This window comes from Corythoichthys intestinalis, chromosome 7 (genome assembly GCF_030265065.1).
Source record: "Corythoichthys intestinalis isolate RoL2023-P3 chromosome 7, ASM3026506v1, whole genome shotgun sequence".
Taxonomy (NCBI): domain Eukaryota; kingdom Metazoa; phylum Chordata; class Actinopteri; order Syngnathiformes; family Syngnathidae; genus Corythoichthys; species Corythoichthys intestinalis.
The window spans coordinates 38,447,803-38,465,334 of NC_080401.1; the positions used below are offsets into that span (position 1 = coordinate 38,447,803).

Here is a 17,532-nt window from a genome sequence, read left to right on the forward strand (position 1 = left end):
ATTCTTTCCATCTCTTCAATATTCTGTCTAATAGTGTAGACAACTGTACAATTTCAACAAGAGGTATTGAAAAATGATAATCCAAATTAAGTAATCAACTTCAGTTTATTGTTAGTTCATGAAAAAACACTATGTGGTGTGTTAGATCAGTGTTTTTCAACCTTTTCTGAGTCATGGCATGTTTTTACATGGGAAAAAATGTCACGGCACACAACAAACCAAAAAAGTTCCAAAATTACTTTCTGTACTGTACATTTAATTATGAAATAATTTCTTTGTATTTATACTTACTCGGTGTTAGATGAACACAAAGCCGATATCCTGAAGGAATCTTCTTCAACAGCTCTCAGTCTCTCTCTGTTTTTATTTTTTTATAGCAGTTAGGCTCAGAATTATAAGACGGGGGGACTTTAACAATAGCCACGTTTACATGCTGACTTTTATTCATACCGATTCAAATCATTCCGAATGGAAATTTCACATCAGCTGTTTACATGTCACTTCATCTATTCCGATCCAGCGTTTACATGTGACTGCCTTTTTTCCGAAAGGACGTTTGACAACTGCCGTCTGACATGCGCAGATTAATCAAAACAAAGCGTCACGTTGCAAAACATGGAGCTCGATCGTCAGATCAGCTGCTGTTTTAACTTTTCGAGTGGAAACAAAACTTCAGAATGATACGCCGTTCATTTAAAAAGTTGTGTGGGTGCGCTGTGCGTGTGCTTGGAAGCCAAGTGACGTTACTTACGTCACCGAGTGACGTCACCACGTCAGTACGGAGCATGCGCAGAAAGAACGCAACCAGACACCATTCCGCTTCCCTGTTTACATGATATAATTTTACTTCTAATCGGTTTGGGAAAAGGAATATTCCACCCCTGTGAATCGGAATGAAATTCCATTCGGTTTGGGCCTGTTCATTCCGAATGAGGTGTTAATATGGAACACATTTATTCGGTTTGAACAAATATTCCGATTGTAATTGGAATATTTGGCTCCATGTTAACGTGGCAAATGTCTTTAAGCGCATCAGGGCCGACCATCTCGCTGACAATGGCTTTGCCGGCAGGTAGTATTAAGGTTTCTGCAACAGTGTGGGACTTTTTGGATTTAGCAACAAATTCAGCTAAAAACCTTTACCTTTGCAGTTTTTCTCCCAAAAGTTGCCTGTTTCTCTGTTTTCACGAAGGCAAACAAAACATTCCATCGACTTGTTTTGAAGCGATGGGTGTGTCGTTTGGAGATGACGTTTAAGCTTGCTTAGCACTATGGTGCTTTGGCTAGCTGCTTGTGTCACGTTCAAGAACTACTATGATTTCTAGCCATCAGCAACCTTGCTGTCCTCGACAATGTGTTGGAATAAAACACGGAGAGGATTGACGGTCGTCACATATGGATAAAATGGACAGGACGCTTTTGTGTATATGGAAACTTGACGAGTCTAATCAAACGATGTACAGTAGACGTGCTGGGGTCCACATTATTGACGATCGCTACGCTAATAACTACACGTTGAGCAGTGAATGCGCAAGGCTCAGGGGGCGCCGTCATGAGGAATCCCCCCGACCACTCCAGGTCCCAGTCAAAATTACTCCCGCTCACATTTTTTTTTTTTTTTACTTACACCATTAAATTGTTCTTTAGGAAAGTCAAAAGATTGTTGCCAACGAATTTGATTATCGATTTTTGCTGGCAGCAATGAGAAGTACTTGTTTGTGTGTAATGTGAGGCTATGCGCGCACTAGTGATTGGAGCGAGAGAGAGAGAGTTCACTGCTAGTCTGCTCCACTCAGGTTTGGTTGCAGAATCAAAGGTCACTAGTTGGATTGTCTTGTGTGTTGTTAGATCCAGTTTGTCTCTGTCAAACATGAGTAAATGAAGCCAATTATATTGTTTGTATTCTTTGTAGATGTGAAGTTACCACTTAGCACGGAGCGCTAAGCTAGGTCGCGATCATGCTAATTAGTGTCTTAAGTGTCTGTTTGTGTTGTGTTTAAGGGAAGCATATTAGCACCTGAGTTATTGTTAGAGTGTAAAGTTGTCTTATTTCTTTTTATATAGAAATCAGACATATAAACCCACTTATAACGCTTAACGTCTCAGCACAATATCCAATTCAAATTGTAAATTATCAATATGAGAGTGTGCTTTAAAATTGGATTGTATTTATGAACCATTTTTCATTTCGCATGCCCTAACAGGAAAGGGTAGTTGTGCTCCTGCTAATTGCTAATGCTATGCTAATGCTATCAATGAAATTCAACTTTGAAGTCCAAGACGAGTACCTCGATAGCTCGATTAAAGAAATGAATACGACTCCAACCATGGATTGCTCTTCTTCGAAGGCTTTATAAACAAGAGCTCCCGGGTACAAAATGATGTGACCCAGCCAGGAGCCATGATTACCCAGAATGTACAAAGAAGTACAATAGAGGCTGGACATTTATACTGTTGAAAGGGCGGTGCCGAAGCCCACCGTGAAACGAAACTTCCTAAGAAACGAAACTCATCATCTCACAAACCTGGGTATTTTTCCATACAAAAACATCTTTGAGCTGAGACCTTGAGCACTGGTCCCGGCTAGAACGAAGATAAGCTTAGTCTGATAAACCACAGTCGCTTATTGTATTCATTCAGGGCATATTGGAAAACAGGAACATAACGGTCCATATTTGGGCATATTATGAAGGCTATTGGGAGGCACACTCAAAGAGGTTACTGTAACAATGACACTCTATGCTACAATGTTCTCATGCAAGCATAACAAAAGCATACAAATTATGATGTATAATGGTTGTGTTTTAAGCATGAATAAATTCACAAATGCTACAAGTTGCATTTAGTGTGTGATGATCACTCAGCACAGACCTTTAAAGGAACGCAACATTGCATATTCTCTCTTGCCAAGATAAGAAAGCAAATCTTACTGTGTGTTTCAAAACAAGCAAGCCTGGAGCGCAGCTTCAAACACATTCTAACATCTATGAGCACTGCTACAATGCAGGCTGACGTACTCCACAAACAATATGAAAATGTCACGTATTACGAACATATGACAAACGGAAATTGTCCTTATATTTTAGTCTCCCAGGACACGTTTTTAGCTCATCATCGTCACGTAACCATCCGTAATTCTGGCAGGACTCTTCGCTCTACCGGCCAACTTCATTTGCACGTTCCGAGGTCCAAACTCAAACAGTGGGGAGACCGATCTTTTGCGGTTGCTGCGCCCAGGTTATGGATAGTCTTCCCCCTGAAATCCGCACCACTACAAATTTGGGCCTTTTTAAATCTCGTTTAAAGACACACCTTGTTAGACTCGCCTTTCCCCAAGATTAGTTTAGCCTGGTTTTATTTCTTTAGGGTTTTTAATGTTTTCAGATTTTATCTGTTTTATTGTTTTATTTGCTGTCTGACTTTTATCGTGATGCGTTGTTTCGTTTCTTTTTTTTCTTCCTAATGTCAGTGTATAATACTTGCCTGCCTTTTATTTACTATGAGCCATGTTTGTCTTTATTGTAAAGCACTTTGGGGACCTTTCAGGTTTTGTAAAGGGCTATATAAATCAATTTGATTGATTGATTGATTGATGTCATCGTGACAAAAAAAAAATCTTGGTCAATGAAATATTTTTGTTATCGTCAATGATGATGAAAACTTGAACATAGGTGCATGTATTTGTGATACCCGCATTTGATTGGCTAAAATAGTTCCAGAATTTATAAAATGTCTTCCTGCAACTTCCTTAGAATACGCTCTTTACTTTTCTACTACACTTCAGAAAAATGATGTTCTGTGTTTTTATAATTCATCAAACTAGACTCCTTTCTGCTGTGGTCGTCACACATGCCTAACCTCCCAAAGGCATTTCACTTCATATTTAAATGTTAATACAAAACCTTACATGGCGATTGAGATTAACTTTGGTTCTTCTTTTCATTCTGAATGAGCGGAACTTTCCCTTCTCCTCCAAAAGGTACGCTGCTGATGCAAAGGGCTTTATTCCCGAGCTTGTAATCCTGCTTCAATCAGCTCTTTTTTCCCCTCCCCGTGTACGGATAAGCTAGGCATTTATGGCTCTCACCGCACCCCCGCACCCCGCTGTAATTAACATGCAGCAGATAAGCACTTGTAAGACAAAATTCATTCATTTGACCTTCTTGGATTTACACTAAAGTGTTTACGGCCACTGCAAGTTCACCACAAGTGGAGCGTTTTTCCCCAGAGTTTTGAGCACTGAGCCTGTGTTTGTCTCTTTACGGAGAGCCTTTATTTGGAGCTTTCGCTCCCTCACCGGACCGCTCGCTCACCCTCTCAAATTGTCTTTTGACTTTCATTCAGCAGTGTCTGTTTCTTAATTGTCCCTAATTACTTAATTACAATTTCAAATGAACAATTCTGTAGGTCAGAGAGGGTTGCTAATTGAAGCATCAATCACAGTAGGCGGCCTCCAGAACTGTCTCTCATTGATTGACAGCGCATTAAGCGAGCATTGTAGTATGCCTGGACGTGACATTGTGGTGAGCTATTATTTATGAGGCCATGGCTTCATAACTGTCCTTTATGGAATGGTGGGAAGGAGAACTCAATCAGGGGACAAACCTGGTCAAAATTACCGGTAATTGGATTTTCCAACATTTCTTCCGAACAAAATGCATTCTTCGTCTGTACGTTTGGTTCCAAAGGGCCTCCTCTTACAGTGGTATGAAAAAGTATCTGAAACTTTTGGAATTTCTCACATTTCTGCATAAAATCCCCATCAAATGTGATCTGATTTTTGTCAAAATCACACAGATGAAAAAACAGTGCTTAACTAAAACCACCCAAACATTTAGAGTAGGGCTGTCAAACGATTAAAATTTTTACTCGAGTTCATCACAGCCTAAAAATTAATTAATCGTAATTAATCACAATTCAAACCATCTATAAAATATGCCATATTTTTCTGTAAATTATTGTTGGAATGGAAAGATAAGACACAAGACGGATATATACATTCATCATACTGTACATAAGTACTGTATTTGTTTATTATGACAATAAATCAACAAATGTTAACATTATTAACATTCTGTTAAAGCAGGCATGTCCAAAGTCCGGCCCGGGGGCTAAATGCGGACCGTGGTCAAATTTAATCCGGCCCCCAGCCTTTGTCATAAAATCAATAACGTCTGGCCCGCACACAAACTTAATAAATTGCTCAGCAGTACAAACACACTAAATGCTGCTCCTCATTTACCCACTAAAAAGCAACATTACTCTAAGCAACATTACCCTGCGTGACCTTTTACTCCCAATTTTCTAAAATGGCGACAATCAACAAAAAAAGAAAGTTGACTGTGACGGCCGACGCTTCAAGGATAGGTGGAAATGGGACTATTTGTCCACTAAAATACGCAACTGTGTCTGTCTCATTCGCAAAGAGACAGTAAAATACGCAACTGTGTCTGTCTCATTCGCAAAGAGACAGTCGCTATTTTTAAAGAGTTCACTGCTAGGCAATATTACCAAACAAGACACGCTGACATGTATGACAAGATTACAGGGAAGATACACAGCGAGAAATTGAAGCAACTTGAAGCTAGTTTAATTTCACAGCAGCAGTATTTCGCAAGTCGAAAGAGAACGCCACAAAGGCTACTTGCGAGATTGTTGAAATTATTAAATTTAAAGAAATAATAAAGCCAATGTGACACACAGATTGGCTTGCTAAAATTTGCTTAAATATATTACGGGTATTCTACGTAAAGGACGTCAGCCAAGGTCGGCCCCCCACATTTTTACTACACCAAATCTGGCCCCCTTTGCAAAACGTTTGGACACCTCCGTGTTAAAGCGATCCATGGATAGAAAGACTTGTAGTACTTAAAAGATGAATGTTTGTACAAGTTATAGAAATTTTATATTAAAACCCCTCTTAATGTTTTCGTTTTAACAAAATTTGTAAAATTGTCAAACAAAAAATAAACTAGTAGCTCGCCATTGTTGATGTCAATAATTACACAATGCTCATGGTGCTGAAACCCATAAAATCAGTCGCACCCAAGCGCCAGCAGAGAGCGACAAAACACACAAAAAAACACAAGTAACAAATGGACATGACACTGTGCTGTCATTTTAATCTGTTTGAGCAGGGCATGTGCGTTAAATGCGTCAAATATTTTAACGTGATTAATTAAAAAGATTAATTACTGCCCGTTAACGCGATAATTTTGACAGCCCTAATTTATAGGTTTTTCAATTTTAAAGAGGATAGTACGCAAATAATGACAGAAGGAGGAAAATACGAAAGTGAACCATCACATTTACGATTTTTTTGTATAACTTCAACCACATGCTTCCTGTAGCTGCAGATCAGTCTGGCACATCGATCAGGACTAATCTTGGCCTATTCTTCTCTACAAAACTGCTGTATTTTAGTCAGATTCCTGGGATGTCTGGCATGAATCGCTGTCTTTAGGTCATGCCATAGCATTTCAAAGGGGTTAAAGTCTGGACTTTGACTTGGCCACTCCAGAGCGTGTATTTTGTTCTTCTGAAACCATTCTGAAGTTGATTTAATCCTGTGTTTTGGATCATTGTTTTGTTGCAGCACCCATCCTCTTTTTAGCCTTGACTGTCTGACAAACTGCCTCAGGTTTTCCTTCAAAACATCCTGATAAACTTTTGAATTCATTCTTTCATTAATGATTGCAAGTTGTCCAGGCCTTGAGGTAGCAAAACAGCCCCAAATCATGATGCTCCCTCCACAATGCTTCACGGTGGGGATGAGGTGTTTTACCACTCTACCACATTTTTCCTCCACACATGACATTGTGTGTTACTCCCAAACAATTCAACTTCGGTTTCACAGTCCACAAAATATTTTGCCAAAACTTCTGTGGAGTGTCCAAGTGCCTTTTTGCGAACATTAAACGGGCAACAGTGTTTTGTTTTGTTTTTTTGTTTGTTTGTTTTAGACAGCATTGGCTCCCTCCGTGAAGTCCTCCCATGAACACCATTCTTGGCCATAGTTTTACATATAGTATCGGACTGTGCCAGTCAATTCTTTAAGCCTTTAGCAGACACTCTAGGTTTTTTTTTTTTACTTCTCTGAGTATTCTGCGCTGAACGCTTGGCATCATCTTTGGTGGACGGCCACTCCTTGGGAGAGAAGCAACAGTGCCAAACTCTCTCCATTTGTAGACAACTTCTCTGACTGTCTACTGATCAACGTCCAGACTTTTAGAAATTGGTTTGTATCATTTCCCAGCTTTATACAAATCAACAATCTTTTGATCGCACATTTTCAGACAGCTCTTTTGACCGAGCTATGATGCTTTAAACCACTCATAAGTGATTGGGTACACACCTGACTTAAATTGTTTGGTAAAATTGGTTTCAATTGCTCTTTAAGTCTCCTTAGGCAGAGGGTTCACTTACTTATTTTCCACCCTTCTGTCATTGTTTGCATGCTATCCTCATTAAAATATGAAAACCTATAAATGTTTGGGTGGTTTTAGTTACAGCAGACAGTTTTTTTCATCTGTGTGATTTTGACAAACATCAGATCACATTTCATGGTGATTTTATGCAGAAATGTGAGAAATTCCAAAAGTTCACATCCTTTTACATACCACTTTACACAAGCCACAAGATATATATTTGCTTCTCACTGGCCCGGAACCATCATTTTGTCACTCCACGCCATAGCGTAGACGACAACCTAAATATACGCTTGATATTCATGCTTGAGGAAATCTGTTTCCTGATCGCTACAGCGCAGTGATGGTTTAGGGTCAAACAAGGCTAGATTTAGCAAAGACGTGACGTAAAAAGCCGAAGGCTGTCAGCGGGAGGGCTAAACTTCCAAGTAAAACTGGCAAAAACAGAAGTCCAGGGCATTAACGTGACAGAACCACCACCACCGACAAAGTCAAAGGGGAGTATATTCCCATCAAAATCTGCAACTCAGACTTACAGGAAAATATCATTCTAACAAAACGACTAGCAAAAAGTTGGAGCCCTGTTTCTTCTGCTATAAGTTTGGTCAAACATTGTTTTCCCGATCTCAGTATTCCATACTGTCATGAAACATCCATACTTGTGATTAAAAAATGGAGACATACTTACAGTAATAATATAATCGTACTAGGTCAATAAAACTGTAGAATAAAATGTGGAAATAATCAAATTCCAACCACCTCTTTGGCCACAATCTTGACCAAGCTTTTGATGCTTTGCACACTCCCAGTCCAATTGATTGTCAAAATGTCGGATGCATTGGATTTACATCAATTCATACCACACCAATGTTTGGAAGGCATATATTAAGGTGATTTTTCTTGCTTGTCACGTGTGGTTGGAAGCAGTTTTCTCTGTTGTTGAATAATTTTACCAGCAAGAAGCATTGATCTAAAACCTCACAAATGTGAAACACCTTCCATTTTCTGGCTGTAATACCAACCTGTATAGCCTAAATTTTTAATTTTCAAACCCTAGCCCACATTATACAATCCCCAATGTAAATGACATTGATTTGCAAGCATGCTAACAACTCTAAACAGTGCTTATTTGTAATTTTAGTTGTGTTGCCTTATTTACTTTGTAACAGCATGTTCAAACCTAGAGTCTCAGCACTGTGAGACTGATGTGTGAATTATTCATTAAAGAGAACCACATATAGAAAGACTTGTATTTGTTAAAAAAAATAAACGTTATTAGGAGTTAAAATAATTTGATATTAAAACCCCTATTGATGTTTTCATTTTTATACAATTTGTAAAATTTGTTTAACTATTAGGTCGCCATTGTTGTTGACATTGCAGGGCGGTGACATCACAGTATGACACTAGCGACATAAACATGTTATCTGTTCAGCCCTTTCAATTTGACATGACAGCACTGTCGATATTTCACAAAACGAGCAGCAAAAGCAAAATGAACAGGAAAGACGGGATGAGACGAGAAAAGAACAAAAACGGTGTTCCAGCAAAATGAGCTACACTGGCTAAACGTCTTATAAGAGGCAAATTTGACACCTAAAGTACTACCGTCCACTTTCAGCTGGTTTTGTTTAGATGCATACAGACAGAGCATACTAACGATGCCTTAAGAAAACACGTAAATGTAGTAATATTAAATGAGGGTGGTTTAAATAAGTTACGTGACTAATGTGGTAAACAGATCAACAATCTGCTTTAAAGCTACCACAAGAAAACACAATGCTTAAAAGTATGAGAGAGAAACATATACAAAAAGTATTTTGATGGAATGAAAAGGTAAATAAAAGACTCAATCAACAAAAACACAAATAGTCAATACTCGCTGCTTTTAACCGATGTGCTCATGTGTTGGACGTCTTGCCGCAAAGGAAGGAATAGCGTACCGCATGAATGCTATTTTTAGACCGGGACGTCGCCGTCTTAACCCGGAAGTGGGTCCACATAGACACGCCCTTGCATACAACTCGTGTTATTACTTCTTTTTTCTGCATGTAATCTTTCAAAAAAGAACATGCCGAGTAAACACTGCTGCTATGTAACTTGTAGAAACGACTCTAGACATTACGACATACAGTGGGGAGAACAAATATTTGATACACTGCCGATGGGTTTTCCCATTGTCAGTATATCAAATACTTGTTCTCCCCACTGTATGAAGGATGTTTTCTTCATACGTTTCCCGAAGCCAAAAACTCGGAAGAAAAAATGTGAAGAATGGGTCAACTTGTGCGGACGTCAAAACAACAGTTTAACGCCAGCAAGGTGAAGCCATTCACCTTCGTATACAGTAAACATTTTGTTGGGCGTCATGGTCCTACAGAGGAGGAAGAGGTAAGCCATTTTGATATCTTACCCATTTTTATATGAAAAAAATTAAAAGGGAAAATGACTGCCACTGTTGTTACCTTTTCTGTTGTAAAAGAAGCAACTTTAGTAAGGGGGAAGTGTAAATAAGTTATAGAATTAAGATTTGTTATTAATGAAATAAATGAAATGAAGTAAAAGTGTTCGTTGGCTGTCACTGAGTAGCATTTGCGATCGCTACACAAAAATAGCAATGTCAATTATCCCCAAGAACGGTCAGAGACATAAGACAACCAGTTGATATAATATATAAGAAAGACAGGGAATATGGTGGTAAAGAATAGATTGTTGAAACAGGAGAATGTCATTGTCAGTGGCGTAAAGCAATGCACACAAGAAAAAGGTGTCGATAAAAAAGCTACCTCTGGATCAGGTCGGCTCTTTTTCCCGTCTTTTTCAGCCTCGACACTCAAGCCATCTCTTTAACTGAACATTTGTATGTTCTTCCACATCTTTACCAGTGAATTTGGCAACAGGGACATCATTTTCGGACAGAATTGGTAGGTTTAGCTCAGTAAACATCTTGTTCGTACACCATTTCCATGGATTTACTATTAGGGACAGACGGGAGGTTGACCCACCTAGCAACAATTGCTAACCTCATGAATATTAATGAGTAAAAGTGACGTGTTGTTTGCGGTAGATTGCAGATCACCGGTAGTGTTCGTCTAGTGACAGTGACAAACTACGTCATCAACCCGAGCGTCCATTACGCGCATAACACATGGAACCCGCCATAGGTCAAAACATGTACAAAATATTATATATTTTTAAATCAATGCCAATATTTTATGTGTTTCTAATAACATATTTTAGTAAGAGAACAGTTGAGGCTTTTTAGAGCATACAAGTCTTCAAGTCCGAGGTTCCCATTTAACATACAGTATAAACATTCGGATTTGTTATGCTACGCACGGGACAATGCTTTGTTGTGAAATGCAGTTTTTCAGTTTAAACTTGAGGCTACTTAAATAAAACATTGATTTCTTTCTGTTGCTGCCTTCCTCCAAATTATCAAAATGTTTTGTTTCTTGTACCTCAGTAATATGTTTGTTTTCTTCTTGTACTAACAAGCTAAGAGGATGTTTTGTGTTACGGATACAAACGCTACTAGATGTCACTATGAAAGCCTGAGACAAAATAATTGTTGTGCTGATATTTGCTTTACAATGTGAGTGTTTCACTTTATGTTGTTGATATCTAATGCGGTTGTAAAAGTCCATTCTTTAGTACGCAGTAAAAATCTACTTTTTGTGCCCGATAAGCACCAAAGGTTTCATTTTATTTAATGACTTTTTGGTTTAATTATTGGTTAAAGTAACTTTTTGCCAAAACAACGAATAGTATTTTAGAAGTTGTAGTGACAGTCACGATGATGTGAACCAAAATTGTTGACTATAAAAACAGTTTTGTGACCTCAACCATCGATTTTGCCACTTGCATGTCCTCTCGCTTTTGTCTCCCTCCTCATTCCTGAAGGATGTGGTAGCTGGTTAGGAGGGATCAACGTGATTATTAGGCTGGTTTTTCCCGTCTAGAACTTGGCCCATTTGGTGGCATCTCTGCCCGAGCCGCACCCAGTCATAATGGAGCCAGATTGCTCGCTGTCTCTTTTCAAACTTGCCCATTTCCCTCCTTTTTATCTCTTTGTCTCTATATATTACCTTTGCCCTGCATTTACTGGCATTGCTTCTTTTCCCAGCCCTGTTTCTTTCCCTTCCACACTGTCCTCCCTCCTCCTTCTCCTTCCCCCAGCCGCCGTTCCCTCTCTCCTCTGGGGCTCCATCCATCAGGTTGTCGGGGGCCGCTAGTGGCCAACTCCCAGCCACCATATTTCACCGCCAGCCAGCCAAGCAGCTGACAGCGCAGCCACCGCCAGGAAATTGCATCGGCTGTGAGCGGAATTTCAAACGCGGGGCCGCTGCGCATCGCCCGGGCCGCCCAAGAACCGCATCCCTCGCTCTCTTTCTGTCTCCACCCTGTCAATCTCTCTGCACGCCTCCACACACATCTCTATGCTTTTTCTTTCCGTGTTGGCCTTTTTTGTGCTTCTATTTCCTCTCTTCCCGTCTCTACTCGACACCCCGCCGCCGTATTCCCCCCTCCTCACACTGTTTTCGCTCCTTGTTTTCACTGTTTTAGTTGTTCCACCTCTCTGCCTTCCCCCCTTGCCTCCTTCCTCGCTATCTTTCTGCCCCCCACTCAGTCTCTGCAAACACAGTGTATAAAGTGAGCTGCTGAATGTACAATGAGAGCTAAAGAGCAGTAGGTGGAAGAGAAAGAAAGGAAGTGGTGTTCAAGTGTATTCCTTTGCACTCGTGCCCTTGTCGTTAACTGACGCAGATCAGTTTTTACACTGAGATTTTCCTACATATGATACTGTGGCATGGGGAAGCTGTCGTTCCTCCAGAATCACAGGACACATACTCTTGATGCAGATAGTAACGATACACAATAAGTATTAGGTTTTCGACTTGCTAAAACTCACCGGTGATTTGTCTCAATACTGCACATCATTAGAGCTGCTTGCGCATTCACTCTGCTCTGTCATACCCAAATCTGTCCTGTCTTCCCTTTTCCTGTCCTATTGGTTATTAGGTGTACCCACTCCCTTAAGGCTGATTTATACTTCTGCGTAACGGTAACGGTGACGGCAGACCTACGCTGTTAATGCAGACCCGATTCACGACCCTACGCCATAGCCGGACGTGCACCTTCAAAAAATCCTGATCAAGTTGAAGGACTGTGATTGGTCCACTCGGAACGTTGTTTCCGGTTCAACTCAAGAACATCGCCGAATTCAAACATTTGCAAACATCTTCTGTGTCGCCTATGCTTTGACATTTGTATTAACAACATATGTTGTTCAATATTGTTTAGCTGCAACTGCAAATACACACGTTCCATCTCCATTACCGTCTATGACCAGAGGAAAACTAAAGGAATTCGACAAGAGTCCCCCAAAACCGTACAAAGACAACACCACACCCCTCTAGTGGCTTGGTGGTGAATTACAGAGCAATGCGTTCCCTTAACGTAGAACTTCGAACCTCAGGGCATCTCACGATACGATACGATTTGCGGTACAAGGCTCACGATAACGATTATCTCACGATATCACGATACAGCGATTATCGATATACTGGTCAGAAATTGGATACATGATATTCTACGATACAACTGGAGAAACGATTAAAAAAAAAATCTAAATAGAAAAAAATACTGTTTAAGTCATTTATTAAACAGTAACATCTTTTCTGTGCAACATTGCTGTAAAATATAAATCTACTGCAAATTGTGCACCTGCACATACAGTATAGAGGAAACAAACCACAACCACTGATATCTCTTGGAGAGATCATGATAAATGGCACCCTTAATTTCTTTAAAGTTTTAAATCTTTTTAAAAAAAAAAAAAAAAAAAAAAAAAACAGTGCTGTAGGTGTCAGTCAGCAGTTGAGCTTGGAGTGGGGCTATGATAAAATTTGTGGGTCTTTTCTTCGTATATGACCTTTGTTGCCAAAAGCGTTGGTTTGAGCACTTCCGCTATCTGCTTCAGCATTTGAGATGTCAGACTTGGTCAGTCACAGTCTTTCTCACCTTAAAAACAAAAAAATAAAACAAAAAATATTAGCTACCACATAGTTTTTTAGTTGAAATCCTATTTTTTTTTTTTTTTTTTTTTTTTGGAAGTATTGAATGAAAAAAAAATATGAATTGACTGTATAGAAATTAAAAATGCAAAAAATACGTATTTTTTATATGTAGGCTACTTTAATTATCATGCACATCACTTTATATATCTTGGAACCTATTCAAACCATTTTTATAGCTTATTGTATCAAAATGGCAGTAATAACAGTTTGTATCGTAAACTAGATGGAAAGTGGTTCTCAAATAATATCAAATAAATCAGTAAATTCATGTGGGCTTGTTTGATATTCATTTTCATCCAGTTTAGGGTCCTGGTTTATTTTATATCATTCAACACCAAATGCCATCAAAATAATACATGTACATTTGAAAACAATTACATTGCAAAACTTTCTTACCTCAAGTGATGAAAGCGAAGCAGTGAAGAAATCCAGTGTGCACTGCGTCACCAGCTCCCAGTGAACCTTATTCTTGTTAGACAATTCTTGCATACAGCAAAGTCCTTCTTCACCTTACTTCCTTTCTTGTTGGTGTAAAATCTAAAGTGTGTCCCCATGTGTGATTTGTAGCAATACTTTTCTCCTTTTTTCCTCCACCGTTCTCAAGAAGCCTTTTTATTTTTTCAACCCACTTGGAGCTTCCTCTGTTCTTCTCTAGACGACTTGTGCGCACTTTACCTTCATTGCCACTCCCGAGCGCCCCTAGTGGATCGCCAAGGAATTGCTCAACAAACATTGAGCAGTTTACAGCAGCCATACTCCATTGTATGGCCAATATGTTAAATAAAAGTATCGATACTTGGCGGGGTTGCAAAATATCGCAATATATCGCTGTATCGAGATATTGTCACACTCTTAATACGCAGATTATCCCGCATGTGGCGATAACAACATATTTGTTGCACACTGTCCAGCAAAGATGAACCAGTAAAATATTACACGCTGTATTTTCGTCGTCGTCGTCTTCTCCCGCTTATCCGAATCCGGGTTGCGGGGGCAGCAACCTCAGCAAAGAGGCCCAGACAGCCCTCTCCCCAGCCACTTCCACGAACTCGTCTTGGAGAATCCCAAGGCGTTACCAGGCCAGCCGAGAGATATAATCTCTCCAGCGTGTCCTGGGTCAGCCCTGGGGCCTCCTCTCACATTTTTTCCTCTCGAGTTCTTGGTTTCGGGAAACGTATGAAGAAAACATCCTTCATATGTCGTAATGTCCAGAGTCGTTTCTGCAAGTTCCAAAAAAAAGCAATGTGTGATCGACATGTTCGTTTTTGAAAGATTACCGGAGAAAAGTAGCACAAATAACATTGTTTCTATGCGAGGGCGGGTCTACAATGTCCCACTTCGGCTTAACTTCCACTTTACGATGCGACGTCACGGTCAAAAAATAGCATGCGTGCGGTACGCCATTGCCATGCTTTGTGCTAAAATGGGAACAGGGACACTTCAGGGAACATTCAAATTAGAGGGGAAGAAAAAAAAAAAAAAAAAAAAAATTAGAGGGGAAGCCAGTGCCCCTGTGCCCCCCCCCCCCAAAAAAAATCGCCCATGCCTGGCAGTGGTCATTCAATAACAATTGCTCAATTAACACTTGCAGTTCAAATGTTTTTGACGTCAATCACCATAACGGCAGCCAATGAGTTCAGACAACAACTTCATGTGTACGGATTGCTATACATAAGTTTAGCTAATCAAAACTGGGTGGAACGGTTTTGCTCGAATCAACCGATCAGATTATGTGAAAATGCTAACACATGGAAATTTTAAAAAGATCCCTTTTGTAATATAGTTTCAATCTAACACTCCTGATTTTGAAGACCCTGAGCTGATTGGATTGGCATTGCAACTCCTAGAGACTGAAATCTGATGCACGTACTGGAAGCACCATAGACAAAAGAAACACGACCAAATAAAACTTCTAACTAAATCAAATTGCCTATGTTTAAATGTATTATTTGTATGTACTTCTGTACAAATGTTATAATGTTACTGTTTTGCCAATGTTGAATGTCTTTCATTTAATCTCTCTAATAGTGGAATTGCGCTGTGTGCCAGTTCACCCATTACTCTGCTCGAAATTAATGTTTTGTAAACAACTCTGGACGGATTTAAATGAAATTATATACACACATTTGTGATCCCGAAAGGATCACTCCAAATTGTGCCTTTACCTCAAGCACAAATACCCAATTTCCTCAAATTGTAGCCTCCGCTAAATAGACGTCATGCCGCCATTAGTCACCGAGTGTGTCGGTCACTTAAATAAATAAACTCCATGGAAATAGAGGCTTTACACATGTGGTTTAGGTGTTTTCAATATATTAAAAAAAATTCAGCATGGAACAAAATGCTCAGCATCATACCTTTCTTATTATTATTCACTCAGTTGCAGTCCAGCTGTCAGAGCCGCTGCGTCAGAAAGTGATTCTTTCTTCACCACTACAACCTGCTGGTTTTTTTCTCATCACTTTGTGTGTTTGTGTCTCCCTCCTGCCCGTATTCCGACGTCAGACTGTTAGCTTGGAGTTTTACATCGATGTCCATGCTCACTCCACCATGCTGAACGGCTTCATGTACGGCAACGTGTTTGAGGACGAGGAGCGTGTCCAGAGACAGGCCGTCTTTCCCAGACTGCTGTGCCACAATGCCCATGACTTTTCCTTTGTGAGTCTTCACACACACACTTCTGCACACCTACCTGGATATGGTACAAATGGGTTGAATTTAAATACATATATATGTTGAAATGAGTTTAGTTCAGCGTGTGCAGTCATGAATTTTATCAGAATATAGCAGGAAGCCAGTACTATATCCAGGCCGTATATTGCAAGTGGGACATGTGGCCCAGGGGTCATCTCCCTTTGGCCTTGCTGCCCATTCAGCATTACCCACAATGCACTGCTGCTACAGCACAACACAATCATGACAAAGTCCCATTGGTGGCAGCAGAGTTTGCATTTCAGCAAAGCTGCGCCGCAGAGTGACAGTTAATGGAACGCACGCACATGCTTCCCAAGACACATCAACATTGTGTAGTAGCGCTGACGGCCACAAACGAAATGGATTTTTTTTGTAATCATTTTCACTTTTTCCCACACAGTGGCTATATCTACAGAATCATCAATTTATTAGGAAGTTAGCAACCGCCTATTACAGCCACAATCACTATTGGAGGGGAACATTTTATTCTATATCTTAATGTATATATCCACAAGTTCTGAGATATTTCACCATTCAGTTGAACGTGAAGGAGTCTCAAAACTTTTGCCCAAGGGTGTAAAGCACAGGCCATGGTTATACAGTGGTACCAAGACATATGAATTTAATTTGTTTCAGGACCTGGTTTGTATGTCAAGAAGGATTTCCCCATATAAATATTTCGATAAATTTGTTCCACAGCCCAAAAACCTATGGGAAATCCTCAATAAATACTTCAGGTACAATTGCACAGACACACAGGCAGATTCTATAATAGTTGATAATAGTGTGATTTTCACAAATGCCTAATTTTACCCTGTTCGGTGACAATGAAAACCCATTAAAACCTTCAAATCCTTTGAATCCTCATAATACCATCATACTGTATTACAGATGTCCCGATCGATCGGCGTCCCAATCGATCGGGTCCGATCACGTCATTTTCAAAGTATCGGAATCGGCAAAAAAATATCGGCCATGCCTTTTTTAAATATATATATATATATTTCAATTAAATCGTTTTCTAATTGTATTTAACGTTACAGACATAATATGTTACACTTATCCAGAGTCTTTAGTTTAGGCTTAAGGTAGGGTTATCAAATTTATCCCGATAACGGCGGTAATTTTTTTTTTTTTTAAATGTATCACGTTAAAATATTTAACGCAATTAATGCATGCGTTGCACGACCCACTCACGCATTGTCGCGCTCAATCTGTAATGACCCCGTTTTACCTATGTAGAGGGATAAAAGGCAGTGTAAAATAAGTAGAGTGATTTCTGGCAACCTTTGGAGCCTTTTTTTAATTGGCTAAAGCCTTACAATCCCTCT

The 17,532-nt window shown here is 39.7% G+C and overlaps 1 protein-coding gene across 2 annotated transcripts in view; it reads left to right on the forward strand.

Annotated features, from left to right (window-relative positions):
• The window catches only part of agbl4 (AGBL carboxypeptidase 4), a 754,546-nt gene that overhangs the window by 698,290 nt on the left and 38,724 nt on the right, over window positions 1–17,532 (forward strand). For both annotated transcript variants that reach the window (XM_057841339.1, XM_057841338.1), the window contains exon 11: window positions 16,013–16,165. In XM_057841339.1, coding sequence (XP_057697322.1) covers window positions 16,013–16,165 — 153 coding nt within the window. The remainder of the gene's footprint in view (window positions 1–16,012; window positions 16,166–17,532) is intronic.